General features: G+C 36.5%; 1 protein-coding gene across 1 annotated transcript in view; it reads left to right on the plus strand.

The window, feature by feature from the left end:
* The first annotated feature begins 381 nt into the window (after nt 1-381).
* NSUN7 (NOP2/Sun RNA methyltransferase family member 7) overlaps nt 382-18,089 on the plus strand; it is a 36,823-nt gene continuing 19,115 nt past the window's right edge. The window contains exons 1-6 of the mRNA XM_014562827.2: nt 382-1,185; nt 1,732-2,135; nt 8,669-8,727; nt 9,108-9,238; nt 16,876-17,028; nt 17,356-17,539. Of these exons, the coding sequence (XP_014418313.1) occupies nt 1,823-2,135; nt 8,669-8,727; nt 9,108-9,238; nt 16,876-17,028; nt 17,356-17,539 (840 nt within the window). The 5' untranslated portion in view covers nt 382-1,185; nt 1,732-1,822. The remainder of the gene's footprint in view (nt 1,186-1,731; nt 2,136-8,668; nt 8,728-9,107; nt 9,239-16,875; nt 17,029-17,355; nt 17,540-18,089) is intronic.

The raw sequence follows: 18,089 nt of genomic DNA on the forward strand, positions 1-18,089 counted from the left end.
TGTTACATTTCATTTCATGACCTTTACGTATTCACATTTGCATTAGCTTGTTGAATTTTAATGCAAGAAAAATTCCAGCCTATATAAAAAGGCTCTAGATATTCCGACTGGCATTAAAAATCATTAGACTACCAGATCTATTGAAATCTGGAGAAGTTTCAAAGTAGAAATACGAATGGTATATCATAGAGGAAAAATGGCAATCTTTTCCTTTTTAGTTTTAAAACACGCACTTTAAAGATAACAAAACAGGTTAAAAGGCTATCAATGAAGTGCTTAAAATGCACATAAACGCAACAGGAAATTTAAATCTGTCACTTGGTTTTATTCTAGAAATTAAGAAAGTATTTTTCCACTACCTTGAAAAATGAGCTCAGCTGATTTTTCTTTGATGCATTAGGATGCAGACTTCACTCCAGGGCTCTCAAAAATTAAAGCAGTCATGTTGAAACCCTTTGGGGAAGTTTATACATATTCCCAGTTCCACCTCATAACTTGGGGGGTGGGGTGAATTTGATCGTTTGTAGGCCCATTTCAGCAACAACTTTCTTCGCAGGCAACTCCTGGAAAGGAGGGAAGCGGTCTTAACTTGGGCAAGACCTTTACACAACTTGCTCTGAAGAGCCTGTTTAACGTGTTATCCACTTTTCTAAAAAGCGTGGAAATAAAGTCGGTTCAACTCTTCCTTTTCTTCAGTAGCTCTACGCTCGTCTGTTTTAAATTTCCTGTGCCTCAGCTAAACCCGCTAAGCTGGGTGTTGTCGGCAATAAAAAAATTCTTGCTTTCAAGGAGGCCGTAGCAGATATATTGGGGGAAGTGGGGCCACCTGTGATTCTGAGGAAGTCGAGAACCCTCAGGACGGCAGGGGCCAACTGTGCAAGGGCCCTTGGACCCGAGGAGGGGCTGGCACACGTGTCCCACTGAAGAAAGGACAAAAAGCTGACAGAAAGTACACTTCGGCCAAATCCCGCGGGAATTGCCCTCAGGCGGCATTCCCCGCTACCCCGCCCCTCCACTGCTCCTGGTTGCCATGGAGACCCGGGTATTTGGCTGACGGACTGCGAGAGGCGGGGGAGGCCTACCTTTCTGAGGAGGGAGCCGGCGGGCCCAACAGCCCCGCGCTCCACCCTGCTCCGCCGCCGCTTCCTTCAAGGGCGACCGCGGGTGGCCAGGCGAAGCCCTGAGGCAAGTCCTCCCTCTGGGAACCCGAGCGAAGCGAGCGCCGGGGTCGCGACCCCCCTGCCCCGACCCCGGCGGGTGGGAGAGGCTCATTTGAACTAAACCGCCTGCGCGGGCCGCCACCGCAGCCCCGCCGTCCCGGGGCTCCCGAGGGCGCTGTCTCAGACACCAGCCACAGGTGCCCGAAGTTCAGCGACTGCCGCGTCTCTGTCCCCAAAGCCCCGCGGAACATCCGCCCTCTGGGGTAAGGGAGGACTCCCGGGAGGCAGCGAAAGGAGCGCCCGAGGGGCCCCCCTCGCGGCTCATTGGGGAGCCCTGCCCTTAAACGGACCTCGTCTCTCGTGGCTTCGGAGGCGATTCACCAGCCGACTCCACCTCTCTCCCTTTGTGAGTGTGTGGAGGTGTAGTTGGGGCTTGTCCAGCTAGAAGTGTGCGATGCTCGGGATCGGCTAGTAAATGCCACCTCCTAGTCTTTAAGGAGGCACGAGGAGGGCCACCAAGTGTGGTCCTGCAGATACAGTGATTTACCGAGATAACCTTTTCTGTTCACAGAGACGATGCTTAAGGTACAAGGAAAACCATTTTCTGGAACATCTGAATTGTAATTTAAGCTTGAGTTACCTACGACAGTCAAGGGGCAAACATGCTTGACTCCGCAAGTGAACTGGAGTTTTCGGAAGAAAAAGCTACCGAGGATCCCTCCCAGCTCTCTTCCCTGGAGCTGTCAGGTGGCACAGCATCCAGCGGGAAAAACGCAGCTGGTTTACCCGAAAAAACTGGCTATCCGGACTCCGTTTACGTTATGGCAGCGAACATCTTTCAGGGTATTCGAGTCGAAAAGTCACCAGGGAAAGTCTTAATAAAGTATGGGAATGAACCCCTGCCGTACTCGACCGAGTTTGAGGATGAATCCTTTCAGCGTTTGTCCTACGAGCTGGCGTTCAGTGCCCTGAAATGTGAGTAGTACCAATTTTAAAAGATCAGCAGTAAGGAAATAAGGAGAGAATTTGTGGAGTGCATCCTGCCCCCACCCCCCAATACATGCCAGGCTTTGTTTTTAGGCTTATGAATATCTCTGGTCAGTTGCAAATGTTAAGGCATTAGGAGAGTTCCAGCGAAACAAGCCCTTCCAGGCCGGAACTGTTTTTCACTGCAGATTTCCCGTGCCTAGCACCGTGGCTTGTCCTTAGATGGGTATAATGCACAGTCATTAAATTGAACAAGCAAACAACTCCATTAGCAGGAAGAACAAGAATCCATTCCAAATAGTTACAGTTTCCCTTTCCTTGGGTATTTCTTTCCATTCTCTGTGTTAACATTTTTGTATTTTAGTATATGAACTTTTATAAATATAAATATAAAAATCAGTAAGAGGGTGGGGGGAGAGGAACAGAGATGGAAAAAGAAGAAAGGTGCATTATATTAAAAATGAATATCAAAATTAAATCAGCCCCGAATCAGATGATCCCACTCATGGCCATTTGCTTTAATTTTGGAAACTTGTAAGGTTATTACTTTAAACTTTTGTAGAAGTTCCCTTCCTAATTGCCTCCGGGGTTTGAGGTGTAATGTTTCAGATTTCTTCAATGATGGCCAATTATCAGCTTCTGAGTATGGAGTTGACTCTAGTATAGAACCAAATAATGTTCCTATGAGAGCAGTTAAAGGGCCTGGAGACTGCTGGTTTTGTACTAGCTATACATTATGATAAAAACTATAAGGTTTATATTGGTTTGTATACTGACTGAGTATTGTTCCAAAAGAAGTTTCAGAAGTGTTTGAAGTATTAGCAGCATGGCTGAAATGATGAGCTTCCTAAAGAGACACCTTGAAAGGGCAGCACAATTTGCATGTATTTCCTGAGTATTAGTACTTTCTGGGCCTTGTACATTCTTGCACAGAAGCAGTTAACAATTGTTTAGTTGAATTAAAATGTAACATTAATTACTTAGATATGAATGCATGTTTTTGGTTGTCTGCAGAGATGACGTAGCTCAACTCTGAAGCCAGGAATTTGTCACCATAGAGAAAAGTCGTACAATGTTAAGAGGCAACTTCCCTCTGGGTTTCATTTCTTTGTTTTCTGCTTGTGATTTTTTTTTTCTTTTTAAGTCTGTCTGACCCATTTTTCCCCTTTCCAGTTTAATCATCTAGATTCTATTTCATCTCTTCCTTCAACCTCCTTTTTAAAATGGAGTTTTAAAGACCAACCAAAGCGTTAAACTTTAAATCATTAGTCAAAAGAACATTTTAACATTTTCTCCTTGCAACAATGAAGTGCAACTGGGCATCTGTGTTGATTACTTGATATTTAATGTTAATGCCAAAACTATTATAGACAGTTTTTTCCTGATAGAATATTGAATCTTACCTTTAGAAGTCAATAATAAAAGTCTGCAATTGTTCTTTCGACAATTAGTACATTAACTAGATGGTCATACTATAGTGGTGTGTATAGAAGATTATCTTTTTCTCTCTATCTTTCTGTTTTATGGAAGGGTCTTGACATCTTTTTAATGACACAAAAAATCCCATTTAGATAAATTACTGTCATAGGCCTTTATAAACCTGCTTTTCCTTGAAATGTTTATTTTTATAAGTTCAGATTCTAAGATGAGATGGCTTTGGTTGTTTACTTGGTACACATACTGCTTTCTTCTTAACAACAATAATATCTTGCTTTAAATTATCGTCTGAATAATTTCTGAGTTTTCAACTGTAATAAAACCAGAATTTCTAAATGTAGTGGGTTTCCAAGATAATTAAGAGCCTGATATTTTGCTTTAAACTAATGGAGGCTCTTATGCATTTCACTTTTATCTTTTGTATTATCAATGTTCTATCAATACTTTCACATGTAATATTTTATAAACTCATATCTGGCTTATATAGTATAGGTTCAGGGAATCATGGTTCAGGAAAGAAAACTCAGGATTTCTTCTCTAAGGTTTTATAGGAGCAGTAAGGCTGAAAAGGTTAATGCGCAAACTAAAAAGAGCTTGGGTAATGGTCTCTTTTATTGGTGAATATATGAACAAATAATTAGATCGTATTACTATATCTTTTTGAGGAAGTACAAAGAGAAGGAAAAAAAAGAGAAAATCTCTTAATTTTACAAATGTTAAGTGTATTTGGTTGTGTTTTATGTTTTGCAGTTTTATTATTTGCTCCTTTGTTGATGTACTTTGTGTATGAGGTCTTTCGAAGCAGAGAGTATGTTTATTTGATTAACCTTTTAAAGGTTTAAAGGGCTCAGTGTAATGTTTTTTTTGAAATGGCAACCACTAGTCCCACTTTACTAAATAACCGAAAGGTCAATTTTCTGTTAAGGAAGGTAATGAAGAGCAACCTATTTCTATTAGTTTGACTTCTGTCAGAGAAGTAGAGTACTAGCAACTGATTTATATTTTCAAAGAATCTCTGGATAGCTAAAACAGAAAAAACTGGTGAAATGTTTTCTTAAAAAATAAACTGAACAACACATTAAGAAAAAAATTGAGGAAATTTATGTTCCTGAAATTGTTGATCTTATTTCTGGCTTAATTCTTTCTCCAACCACTAGATGTTAACAGTAATTGATGAAATCTCCTGGTCATTTCATAATTGTGTAACCTGTCAGTGAAAAACCTAGAAAATGCTTAATTATGGTCTGGTTATGGCTTTGGGAATTAGTCATTGTAGTCAGGGGTCCCCAAGACCACCCTTAGGTTCAGTGATTCACTAGGAGAATTCGTAGAACTCAGCAAAGCTGTTATACTCATGGTTACAGTTTATTGCAATGAATGGATAAAGATTAAGATCAGCACCCACAAAAAGGTGCATAGGTCCAGGAGAGAACAAGTACAAGCTTCCTGTTGCTCTTTCCCAATGGAGGCTTATGAACAGTGCTTAATTTTCCCAGCGACAATGTGTGACATGAATGAAATACTGCCAACTTGAAAAGCTTACCCAGGCCTTGTCCAGGATTTTTATTGGGGGTGTTAGTCATATAGGCAAGGAGCACCCTCATGGATGACCTTACTCAATCTAGAAGTCAAGCTTATATTGTGTGGCCCAAGGCCCCAGGTAAACAAAGGTAGTTTGATTAGCAAGGTATTCCAAGGGCTTAGAAGTTCTCTCCCAGCAGCCTGTCAAGGGCCAAACATTTCTTTGCAATGGGCAGGGTTTGGCTACCAGGCCTGCTTAGTTAATCCTTGATTCCACAGTGATTCATCAGGAAAATGATCCAAATCAATAACCTCTTAAGCTCTAGCTATCACCTAGGTGGTTAAAGCAATTCTCTTGAATGAGAGTAATAGCTTATATTTGCACAGCTCTTTGTAATTCACAAAACTATTTATGTCATTTGATACACAAGTCCTTTAGATGGAAGATCCTCATTTTGCAGAAGGAAAAGTTGAGAGAAGCTCAAGAAGAGATTATATGAAGTACCTGTGGAACCAAGCAGGAAGAAGGATAAAAAGTATTTCATCTAGTTGAAAGTGTGGTAGAATAGCAACCCTAATTCTAGTTTTTTTGTGGTTCCACATTGTTTTTTTTTTTTTTTTTTCTTCACATTGTTTTGGTAATGCCTGGTTCTCTGCCCTGTTACCTACTTCTCACAAATATTCTTTCAAAAATGTTGGTGCCATTCTTACTAGTTTTCCTGGAAAGACTTAAAATAATGTTGTCAAGTTTCCCTCTTGCCACAGATTAAAAAAAACACCATGTACCTATATTTATAAGAGGGCCTTGGCATTTTTTTTTAATTGAAGTATAGTTGATTTACAATATTGTATTAGTTTCAAGTGTTCAGCAAAGTGATTCAGTTATTTTTTTTGGATTACATTCCATAATAGGTTATGACAAGATATTGAATATAATTCCTGTGCTATACAGTAAATCCTTGTTGCTTATCTGTTTCATATGTGGAAGTTTGTATCTGTTAATCCCATATTCCTGATTTGCCTCTCTCTTCTTCCCTTTGATAACCATAAGTTTGTTTTCTGTCTGTGAGTCTGTTTCTGTTTTGTATATAGATTCATTTGTATTATTTTTTTAGAGTCCATATGTAAGTGATATCATATAGTATTTGTCTGTCTTTGTGTAGTTTCACTAAATATAATATTCTCTGTGTCCATCCATGTTGCTGCAAATGGCAGTATTTCATTCTTTTTTATGGCTGAGTAATATTTCATTGTGTGTATATGTGTGTATATATATATTTAAAATATCTTCTTAAGTCAGTTGTCTGTTGATGGGCACTTGGGTTGTTTCCATGTCTTGGCTATAAATAGTGCTTCTGTGACACTGGAGTGCATGTATCTTTCAAATGAGAGTTTCTGTCTTTTCCGGATATACACCCAGGAGTAGGATTGCTGGATCATATGGTAAGTCTGTTTTTGGTTTTTTAAGGAATTTCCAACTATTTTCCATAGTGGCTATACCAATTTACATTCCCACCAACAGTGTAGGAGGATTCCCTTTTCTCCACACCCTCTCCAGCCCTTATCATTTGTGGACTTTTTGAGGACAGCCATTCTGACTGGTGTGAGGTGATACCTCATTGTGGTTTCAATTTGCGTTTGTCTAATAATTAGCAATGTTGAGCATCTTTTTGTGTACCTGTTGGCTATTTTATATGTCTTCTTTGGAGAAATGTATATTTAGATCTTATGCCCTTTTTTTGGTTAGGTTTTTTTTTTTTTTGATATTGAGTTGTATAAACTGTTTGTATAATTTAGATATTAATCCCTTGTCTGTTGCATCATTTGCAAATGTTTTCTCCCATTCCATAGATCGTCTTTTTGTTTTGCTGATGGTTTCCTATGCTGTGCAAAACCTTTTAATAAGTTTGGTTAGGTCTCATTTCTTTATTTTTGCTTTTATTTCTTTTGCCTTGGGAGACTGATCTAAGAAAATAACACTACGATTTATGTCTAAGAATATTTTGCCTGTGTTCTCTTCTAGGAGTTTTATGGTGTCATGTCTTATAGTTAGGTTTTTAATCCATTTTGAGTTTGTTTTTGTAAACAGTGCTAGGGAATATTCTAATTTCATTCTTTTACATGTAGCTGTCCAGTTTTCCCAGTTATTGAAGAGACTGTCCTTTCTCCATTGTATAGTCTTGCTTCCTTTGTCATAGATTAATTGACCATATTTGCTTGGGTTTATTAATAGGCTTTCTATTCTGTTCTGTTGATTTATATATCTGTTTTTGTGCCAATACCACACTTTTGATTACTGTAATTTTACAGTATAGTCTAAAGTCTAGAAGGGTTATGCTTTCAGCTTTGTTCTTTTTCCTTAGGATTGCTTTGGCAATTTTGGCTCCTTTGTGGTTCCATGAAAACTTCAGGATTATTTGTTCTAGTTTTGGGAAAAATATCATGGATATTTTGGTAGGGATTGCTTTAAATCCATAGATTGCTTTGTGTAGTATGGCCGTTTTTATAGTATTAATTCTTCTAATCCAGGATTCCATTTTTTTGAATCATCTTCAGTTTCCTTTATCAATGTTTTATAGTTTTCATTATATAGATTTTTCACCTCCTTGGTTAAATGTATTCCTAGGTATTTTATTTTTTGATGAAATTTTAAACAGGATTGCTTTTTTATTTTTCCCTTTCTGATATTTCATTGCTAGTATAAAGTAATGCAACAGATTTGTGTTTATTAATCTTGTATCTTACTACCTTGCTGAATTCATTTGTTAATTCTAATAGTTCTTGTGTGAAGACTTTAGGGCTCTCTATATAGCATATCATGTCATCTGCAAATATGACAATTTTACCTCTTTTCCTCCAGTTTGGATACCTTTTATTTCTTTTTCTCATCTGATTGTTGTGACTAGGACTTCCAATATTCTGTTGAATAGAAGTGGTGAGAGTGAGTATCCTTGTCATGTTCCTGAATTTAAGTGAGAGGGCTTTCTGCCTTTCACCATTGAATATTATGTTGGCTGTGGGTTTGTCATAAATAGCTTTTATTATGTTGGTATGTGTTCTCTCTATACCTACTTTGGTGAGAGTTTTTTCGTAAATGTTGAATTTTGTCAAATGCTTTTTCTGCATCTATTGAGATGATCATGTGTTTTTTGGCCTTTTGTTGATGCGGTGTATCACACTGATTTGTATATGTTGAACCATCCTTGCAACCCTGGAAATGAATTCAACATGATCATTCTGTATGATCTTTTTATGTATTGTTGGATTTGTTCTGCTGGTATTTTGTTAAGGATTTTTGCATCTGTATTTATCAAAGGTATTGGCCTGTAATTTTCCTTCATGGTAGTGTCTTTGTTTTTGGTATCAGGGTGAGGGTGGCTTCAGAGAATGAATTTGGGAGTGTTTTCTCCTCTTCAGTTTTTTGGAATAGTTTGAGAAGGATAGGTATAACTTTTTCTCTGTATGTTTGGTGGTTTAAGTATTTTATGCTATTGTCTGAAGTGTATTTTGATTCCATTTCAGCTTTGATATTTTCAATAACAGACATTTTCCTTGTCTTACAGATCAAGATATTTTAGAAAGTATATTAATAGACAGCTATATCTTCCCAAGTACCACAATAGTAAGTAAACAACTTTCATATAATTAGCTGTCTCATGGTTGTTATTTAGAAAGTATTAAAAAGCCTTCAGATTTAAATAACTAGTTTGCTTAATGCTGAGTCCTCTTCAAAATAAATCCTTAACTTTTTCCTACTCTGAGGTTTCTAACATAGAACCTACTCCTTTCATTTTGAAAAACATCCCCCCAATTATTTTTTTTGAAACGTTTATTTTTTTTCACTAAATTTTTTTCTATTTTGAAGTCCTTTTCTGTCTCCCATTTCAAATAGGCATTAAAAATAGTCATATTCCTGCTCTCTTATGAAAAATAATGGAATGGAAAATATTGCTATTAGATATTGTTTGTATACCTTTCTTTATTTGTGTTTCCCTTTGGTAGCCAGATCATTTGAACGGTCTTATCATTGTGATGCTGTATGATTTCCAAGATAGAAAATTTCAAGGTCGTCTCCTTTCTGATAATGAAGAGTCCATAGCGGAAGTTCTAGAAGTAGAGAACCTTCTTAACAGGTAATGGTAAAGGTGAAAAGGATGTTTTCTGTGCAATTGTTATTGGTATTTTTATTGATGAATTTGTATGCAATATAATGTGTAGATAAGTGTTAAAATTTTATAGAGTAAAGATATAAAAGCTTGTAAGTTTCTTGAGTGCCTTCACAAATAGTCTTGAACAGGCTAAATATTCTGCTTAAAATCAAGTTGTTTTTGAAAGCTTGAATTGCAAGATCCAACTTGTAAGTATTTGGAAAATCTTGAAAAATTCCCAATAATATTTATTACATATATAAATTACACTTTACTTGAAACAGCCAGGAAAGCCACAGGGCTTTAACCAAGTAAAAAAGACCAGTCTGTGGTTTCATCAACAGCAGATTTTTAGCTGAGAATGCTAGCAAGGTGGGTAGGAAATATGGCAAGGAAAGGCCATGGCTCAGGAGGCCAGAGGAACCAGAAGATGTTACTGCCCTAAGGTTCCTGATTCCCCAGATTTTTCCCTTTCCCCATGATAGACACCATGTCACCGCCTACACATAGCTGGTTACATTTTTGTCAATGCAATAGTTTTTCCTCTACCCAAACCAATAGAGGTTCATATAATGTAGATCTTATTCCCATATTAATGAGTTGTGTTATATCCAATTCATACTATACTCAATTTATAATATGCTATATGAAAAATGTGTGTGTTTAGTGATTGAATTGCAGAGAATAGTAGCACAGTATACTTAAATAAAGATGACACTGAGAAAATCCATGTTTAAGAAATAATGCTGAGAAAATACATGTTTAAAGATAACACCAGAGGGTTTTAATCAAGAGTCTTAGCTTTCAAATAGCAGAAGCTATCTTCAGTTAGCCTGAGCGAAAATGGAAAATGTCCCTGTAAAGATACTGGGATGTCTCATGCAACATAAAGACTCCAGAAGAGGATGAAATCAGGAAATGGAAAGATGTCAGGACTATCTCTGCTTCTTTGTTTATCTTTTTCATTCTGCTTCTTTCTTAGTATCTGCTTCATTCTCTTTTTCTCTGCAGATCTGCCTTCTCTGCTTTTCTAGTCTGCATGGAGAAAGCCCTACTGTTGTACCCCATTTCCTGAGCTTACTTGTTAAAATTGTATGTTAGTTCCATCACTTAGACTAACTTATTTTGTTATCTCTGTACCGCAGTTCTAACCCCCTGGGAATTTGATTGACTCCATATGGATCAGGTACATTCTCTTGGGCCAATCTCCTGTAGCCAATAGAGTGGAATTCTGAACTCAGAATGTCGGAAGCCAACCTCTGTAGATGTTCTGGGGCTTGGGACTGGGCACTGTTGTCTCCAGGGAAGTAGAGTCATTGTAAGCTTGAAGTATACTTTATTATGTTTCTCTGAGGGGATAAAGGGGATAAAGACTAATTTTAAGAGGTAATAGAAAAAGTAATTATTTAGCAAGAAATTGAGTGAGAATGATTTTCTCCTAATGAAAATTGTATTTGATCTTTGTTGTTTTTGTCTCTACCAGAGTTCCTTGTGTTTTCTCACTCTATACACCAGCTGGTATCTTCTTCTCCATTTGTTCATGACTTCAACGATGTAACCCAAGATGACACTTACTATCATTCTGACATATGCAAGGTTTTTAAGAACTCAATACTTTATGACTAGGTTAAATAAAAGGACTCCATAGCTCTTCCTTTCTCACTCCCCATGCCTCACACTAGCCCAAGAATCTGATTCTGCCAAATAGTTTGTTGGGCTTTGGTAAGGCAAAATAGCGAATGGGCAGTGAAAGACTAGAGAGGAAGCAAGAGAGGAAAAACTTGGTAGTCCATCCTCCCAAACCATCCAAAACTATTCACCCTAAAGTCTTCCACATTATAATTAAGGCACCACCAGCTACCTAGGTTTCATTTTTGATTCTTCTTTCCTAGCCTCCCTGGTCCCCATACCGTACCTAATACATCAAGTCCTGTAACTCCAATTGGAAAACATGCTGAATGTGTCTACTTGTTTCCATTCTCACTACTACTGTGCAAATCCAAGCCACTGTAATCTGTCACTTGGACCACTGCTATAGCTTCCTCATTGATTTCCCTGCCTATAACTCTTACTTTCCCACATCTGTTCCACATGGCAGATAGAGTGATATTTTTAAAATGTAGTTATATGGTCATGAGAGAGTATCTTGGATCAGACTTACCTTCTTTCTGTAAACAATCAGAAAACTGGACGAAATATATTAGGCAAAAATTTTGGACATTAGGCAAGAAGCAGCACTGAAACTTGATCCTTGAGAGAATGAAAACAAATGAGGTGAGCCCTGGAATAGTTCTGCTTTACACCTAGAGATAATTTCCAACTGCATTGCAGGAAGAGGAAAATTGTAGTCTTGCTAAGTTAAGAAAACAGAGATCAGAGTTTTGGAATAATCCTCTGAAATGATAATTTTTTTCTTCTTTATTCTAATAATGTGGTAAGGTAATTTACATTGAATGACTTATGAATGTTAAACCAACCATGGATTTTGGGGATAAATCCTATTTGCTTGGATATATCCTTTTTCTTGTCTTTCCCAAATCTCTCATTCCCCATAATTAAAGTTAGGGACACTTCCCAAGGAAGTTAGATAAACAGAGGGAGGAAAAGGAACATTTTTCAGAAGAGGGGGAGTCTATTCCCAGAAAGGAAATGATGCTTAGAATATAAACCAGTAGGTTTCTACTATAACTGGAAACATTGAGAATAATGTGGTTTTTTTTTGCCATTATTTATAGATATAAAGTTTCTTGGGACATTTGCAGGATGTTATCTTCCTTTAGAAACAGCATATACATTACTACTGGCAGGCAGGAGCTGCACCTGCGGCACTAACAAGCCCGGGTGACCTGGTCTAATCAGGGATTGATGATTGGAAGCTGGGCTTCAGTCCTCACAAAGACCAGTTTGCTTTCTACTTTACTGGGGTTGTCTTTTGGTTACCTAGTCCAAAGCCTGGGAACTTTATCGGAGCCCCCCTGCCATAAATTTGGCATGCCCCAGATTTCCCTTTTTGTTCCCCTTGTCTCATAAATTGTTGTGAGCTCTGCATACTTCTCAGCTTCTCAGGCACATATTTCAGAATTGGCAGATACTTTCATATATGATTCTCCTTCTACTTGGAACGCTGGACAGCTCTTCTTACATCTTTCCCTTACTCCTGGCTAACTCCCGTTTCTACCTTTATGGCTTGGCTTAAATGTAACTCCTGGGAAACTTACCTTAACTCCCATAGCAGTGCCCCTCCCTTGTGCCAACATAGCATTTTACCTTCCCTTGTCATTAGTACTTAGGACATTTTAAAATAATTGGTTTGTCTCCTCCTACCAGACTTTATACTTTTTGATGTCCAGAACAGCATCTAACTTGCTAACCTCTTTGTTTCTGGAACCTAAAACAGTGCCTGGAATATTGGAAGAATGCAAATATTTGTTCATATATTAATTAATATTTCTCTATCCTTGAAAGGTCTTCCATTTCCTGCAGAAAAAAAAATCTCACTTCCTATGCATGATATATAAATGATATATAAATAGAGATATTTTGTGATTTGAGCCCTGGACTTCTTACCACCCTGTGCTCTGTAAATATGCTTTGCTGTTTAACATCTCCATTTATAGTGCTCTGTCCTCTGTCTGTCTTCTCTCCTCTTGTGGTCTAGAAAATTCTCGTTCCTCTTTTAATAGTTCATATTTCTCCTTCTCTCAGAAGTTTCTTTGGGTTGAATCTTCTTCTTCCAATACATTTACTCTCTTCTTTATGTATCTTATAACATTCATCATGTTGAGCTATAATTGTTTGTTTATATGTCTGTTTTATGACCAAATTATAAATTACTTAAGGGAAGAAGCCATCTTTTAATCTTTATAGCCCAGGTCTTATCACAGTACTTGGTTAGTAGGAAAAGAATAAGCATATTAATTATTACCATTTCTTGTATAGCTTAACTTTGAATACATTTTCAAAAATATCTTCACAGTCTTTCTGTAAATTAGGTACTAATTCCTGGTTCCTACAGCTTAGAGGAACTAAATAACTTATGTAAAATTACATAGCTACTAATTAGTGGAATCAGAATTTGAACCCAGGTAATCTGATTGCAGAATTCAAACCATACTGGCTGGAGAGACAGAGGAAAACCAAAGTACAGAGAGAGGAGAGTGGATGTGGCATGTTAGCAGGAGTGGCAAATAGCTCAGTGTGTGATTAGAGATAGATTTATGGGTGAGAGTGATGGGGGAACTGAGGAAGGGAGAGTTGGTTCAGGTTAAATTATCAATATCCTTGTGTATCATGATAAAGAATTTAGATTCTGGCCTGTAGCTAATGGGTTCATTTAAGATTTAAGCTTAGGAGTCATATAACTACAATTGAACATATAGAAAGAAAGCTCTGGCTGTATGGTTGAAAGAGATAATTAAGCAACTCTGTGTCATAACATTCACATGGTAGCAGGAGATGGACTTCTTGATCAAGGATGTTGGGAAAGGCTATTTTTGCTTCATTTTCATCATTGCAGTCTGTCTTACAGCTATGGAAGAAGTTCTTTTAGTAATCATAGGGTATTTAATTTACAGAAGTAAAGTGTCTTGTTATCCTAATTGCATTTGGATTTGGTCTTTGTCCTCAATCTGATATTGTATGTTTACATAAAAATCTTTATAACTCTCTATATACTTTACATTACTTTTTGTATGATTAAATTATATTAAAATCTATAGTCCAAAATGTTTGTAATCTGGGATTTAGAAAATTATTTCTCCCTGTACTCCTTGCCTATACACAACATAAATATTTTCTGGCTTTATAACTCATTTAATGATTCAATAATTCAATCAATAGCATTTGTTATGGTAAATTCAAACTATGTAGGTACTTGAAAGGACTGATTAATCAAAAATAGTCTGTTCTCAGAAACATCTCAGTGCGTAATATAGAAAAGTAACTCACCCACTTTCTATTAGTTATTCTTTGATGTGCATTAATGTATTATATAATTAATTTTTAAAAATTTATTTTTCATTTGCTATTTTTAAGTTGAAGTTGATGTACAATACAGTATTACATAAGTTACAGATGTACAATGTAGTGATTCACAATTTTTAAAGGTTTTACTCCATTTATAGTTATTATAAAATATTGGCTGTATTTCTTGCATTGTACAATACATCCTTGTAGCTTATTTTATGCTGTTATAATAGTCTGCACTTCTTAATCCCCTACCCTTGTATTGCTCCTCCCCATTCCCTCTACCCCCGGTAACCACTAGTTTGTTCTTTAAATCTGTGAGTCTGTTCCTATTTTTTTTATTATATTCATTCATTTGTTGTATTTTTTTTAAGTTTTTTGGGGGAAGTAGGTAATAAGGTCTATTTATTTATTATTATTATTTTTAATGGAGGTATTGAAGGTTTAACCCAGGACCTCATGCATGCTAAGCATGCCCTCTACCACTTGAGCTGTATCCCCGCCACGTTGTAGTTTTTAGATTCCACATATAAGTGATATCATACAGTATTTGCCTTTCTGTCTGACTTATCTCACTTAGCATAATACCCTCCAGGTCCATCCATGTTGTTGCAATTGCAAGATATTAATTCTTTTCTATGGCTGAGTAGTATTCCATTGTGTGTGTGTGTGTGTGTGTATAGCATACATATATATATACCACAACTTTATCCGTTCATCTGTTGATAGACACTTAGGTTGCTTCCATATCTTGGCAGTTATAAGTAATGCTACTGTGAACATTGAGGTGCATGTATCTTTTTGAATGAGTGTTTTTTTGTTTTTGTTTTTAATGTTACCCAGGAGTGTAATCCCTGGATCACATCGTGGTTCCATTTTTAGTTTTTTGAGGAATCTCCATACTATTTTCCACAGGGGCTGCACCAATTTACATTCTCACCAACAGTGTAGGGGGCTCCCTTTCCTCCATATCCTTGCCAACATTTATTATTTGTATTCTTTTTGATGATAGCCATTTGACAGATGTGAGGTAATATCTCATTGTGGTTTTGATTTGTGTTTCCCTGATGATTAGCGATGTTGAGCATCTTTTCATGTACCTGATGACCATCTGTTTGTCCTCTTTGGAGAAATGTCTATTCAATTCCTCTGCCCATTTTTTAATCAAGTTGTTTGTGTTTTTGATGTTGAGTTGTATGAGCTGTTTATATATTTTGGATATTAACCCCTGACAAAGGAGGCAAGAATATACATGGAGAAAAGACAGTCTCTTCAATAAGTGGTTCTGGGAAAACTGGACAGCTGCGTGTAAAAGAATGAAATTAGAACATTCTGTAACATCATATACAAAAATAAACTCAAAATGGATTAAAGACCTAAATGTAAGACTGGAAACCATAAAACTCCTAGAAGAAAACATAGGCAGAACACTCTGACATAAATTGTAGCAATATTTTTTTGGATATGTCTCCTAAAGCAAAGGAAACAAAAGCAAAAATAAATGGGACCTAATTAAACTTAAAAAGCTTTTGCACAGCAAAGGAAACCATTAATAAAACTAAAAGACAGTCCACTGGATGGGAGAAAATATTTGCAAATGATCTGACTGATATATAATTGTTTTTAATGTAGCTCTGTGACATTAGGACATAGCACTACACAAATCTAATTCTATTATAGCCCTAGAAGGCTTAGTGTTTGGTGACTCTTCCCTATCTTTCCCAGGTGCCCCTGTGTTCTCATCCTCCCTCTCCCTCACCTTTCCCCCATCCCCATCCCTATCTCTGTCTATTTTATTAAGCTTTCTGCAGCCACACACACCACTCTCGAGGTACTTGACTTTTTTTGTGGCATCTTTTCGTCATTTCTCATTCAAGGTTATCCTTGAGGTTTATTATTCAATTAAATTCCTATTGTGAAAATGCTGTGAATATGGATCAAGACTAAGTTCTGTATTCTTATTTATTAAAAATTTAGGTTATGAGATTAAAAAAAAATCATTGAGTCTTCGTATTATGCTATCCAGTTCTTGTTTTTCTTTTCTGTTATTTGGGACTTTGAGACATGGAATAATCAGAACTGGGAAGGACTTGATACAGATTCTTATAAGTTCCTTAATCTTATCTAGACTGTACTGTTGCCACCTCTGATAATAATAACTGGCCTATATTGAGTGCCTGCCATGTGCCAGGCACTGTGCTAAGTATTTTACACACGTGGTAATCACCACATTAATAGCAAGGTACGTCGATCACACTTTACAAATGAGAAAACTGAGGCTGATGAGAGATTCAGTACCATACCTGAGGTCACACAGCTAGTAAGTGACAGAGCCTGAATTTCACTCAAAATTTGTCTGACTCGAAATCCTACACCTCTTTCACTGCATAAAATTTTTTCTCAACCAGCAATTGCTATAAATATCTGAGGAGATAATACAACTATACAGTGGTAGCAAAAACTGGAAAAAAGAAGCAGGATTATTGGATTTCTATTTTTAAATATGGCAAATTTTTATTTTAGACTTGAAAATTTTGAAATAGAATTATAAAAGTATTTGTTAAAATTCTAAATCTAATTTGTTAATGTTTCTAGTGGAAAATTGATAGTCTTTTCTTCAATGCAGTAGTCACCAAGAATGGCTTTTCTCTCTCTAGTTTTAAGACAAAATTGGCTGCGGCATTGGCAAGATGTCGGATCAAACATGATGCCCTTTCAATTTACCACATTCTTCCAGAAACCATTAGGAACCAGGAACTAAGGGCCTCTACTTTGCCGCTTTATGCTTGGATAAATACTTGTAAAATCAGGTAAGAGTTTTAATCAGATTCTTTATTTATATTTTAAGTCACTTGTCTTTCAAAATAATGTGATAAGAAATATTACCTTTTTAATGGGTGGGGGAGTGATTGGAGAATCATAGTTTAGTTCAGGATCTTATCACCAGATTACCAGATTAATTACATAAATATATTTTTTGTCTCTATTTTTTAACTTACTTTTGACTAAAATTATAAGTTCCATTAGATGCAATATATACAGTGATATTTTAATTTATTGTAGGGAGAAGATGTTAATGTTAAATACATTTTAATGTATTATATTTGTAATTACAACCTAATGTTGTATATTTACAGCCCTGAAGAAGTTTATCATAGTTTGAAGAAAAAAGGCTATAATAAAGTCGAATCTATATTGCATATTGATGACAAAGTCTTTGCTGTGGATCAACATTGCTATGATGTATTAATTTTTCCATCTCATCTTAAAAGTGATCTTCTAAATACAGATCTTTTCAAAGATTATAAACTTATATTTCAGGTAAACTAACATTTTCTTTCATTGTGATTCTCAGTAATCTTACTTACCCAAAGAATTCCTCCACTTAAAAATAAAACTTAACAAGTGAGTTATATTTTATATAAGTTATCAAGGAGGTTTATAAGGCCTAATTTTCACCTGAAATAAAAATTAATGCCCCTACAATCAGTGTTCCTGTAATACTTTGGCATCCTTTCCCCATGTGAAGTGGCCATATGGTAAAAAAACATATTCTCCTTCCTAGACTCCATAGATGGGGGAACTTTTATTGCCTGCAGCTGAAAGGCTATATTTTTGCCAAGGGAGAATTCAGGCGAAGGTACAATGATTCCTTTTCTTCCTTCCGTTTCTGGGGAACATGCTAGTGCCATCCTACATTTGACAATGCGATGTATAATACTTTCCCTGTATCTCTTTACTATTGTCTTAAAGCTTTGATTTGTAAGATGTGTGTAATGGCTATCATTGCAGGAAGAGAATGTGAGGTAGAATGTGGTTTCAGTAGAATGAAAAATAAAAGGTCATAGAAATTAGGTTAAGTTAGTTTTTA

The sequence above is a fragment of the Camelus ferus genome, chromosome 2 (genome assembly GCF_009834535.1).
Source record: "Camelus ferus isolate YT-003-E chromosome 2, BCGSAC_Cfer_1.0, whole genome shotgun sequence".
In the NCBI taxonomy this organism is placed as follows: Eukaryota; Metazoa; Chordata; class Mammalia; order Artiodactyla; family Camelidae; genus Camelus; species Camelus ferus.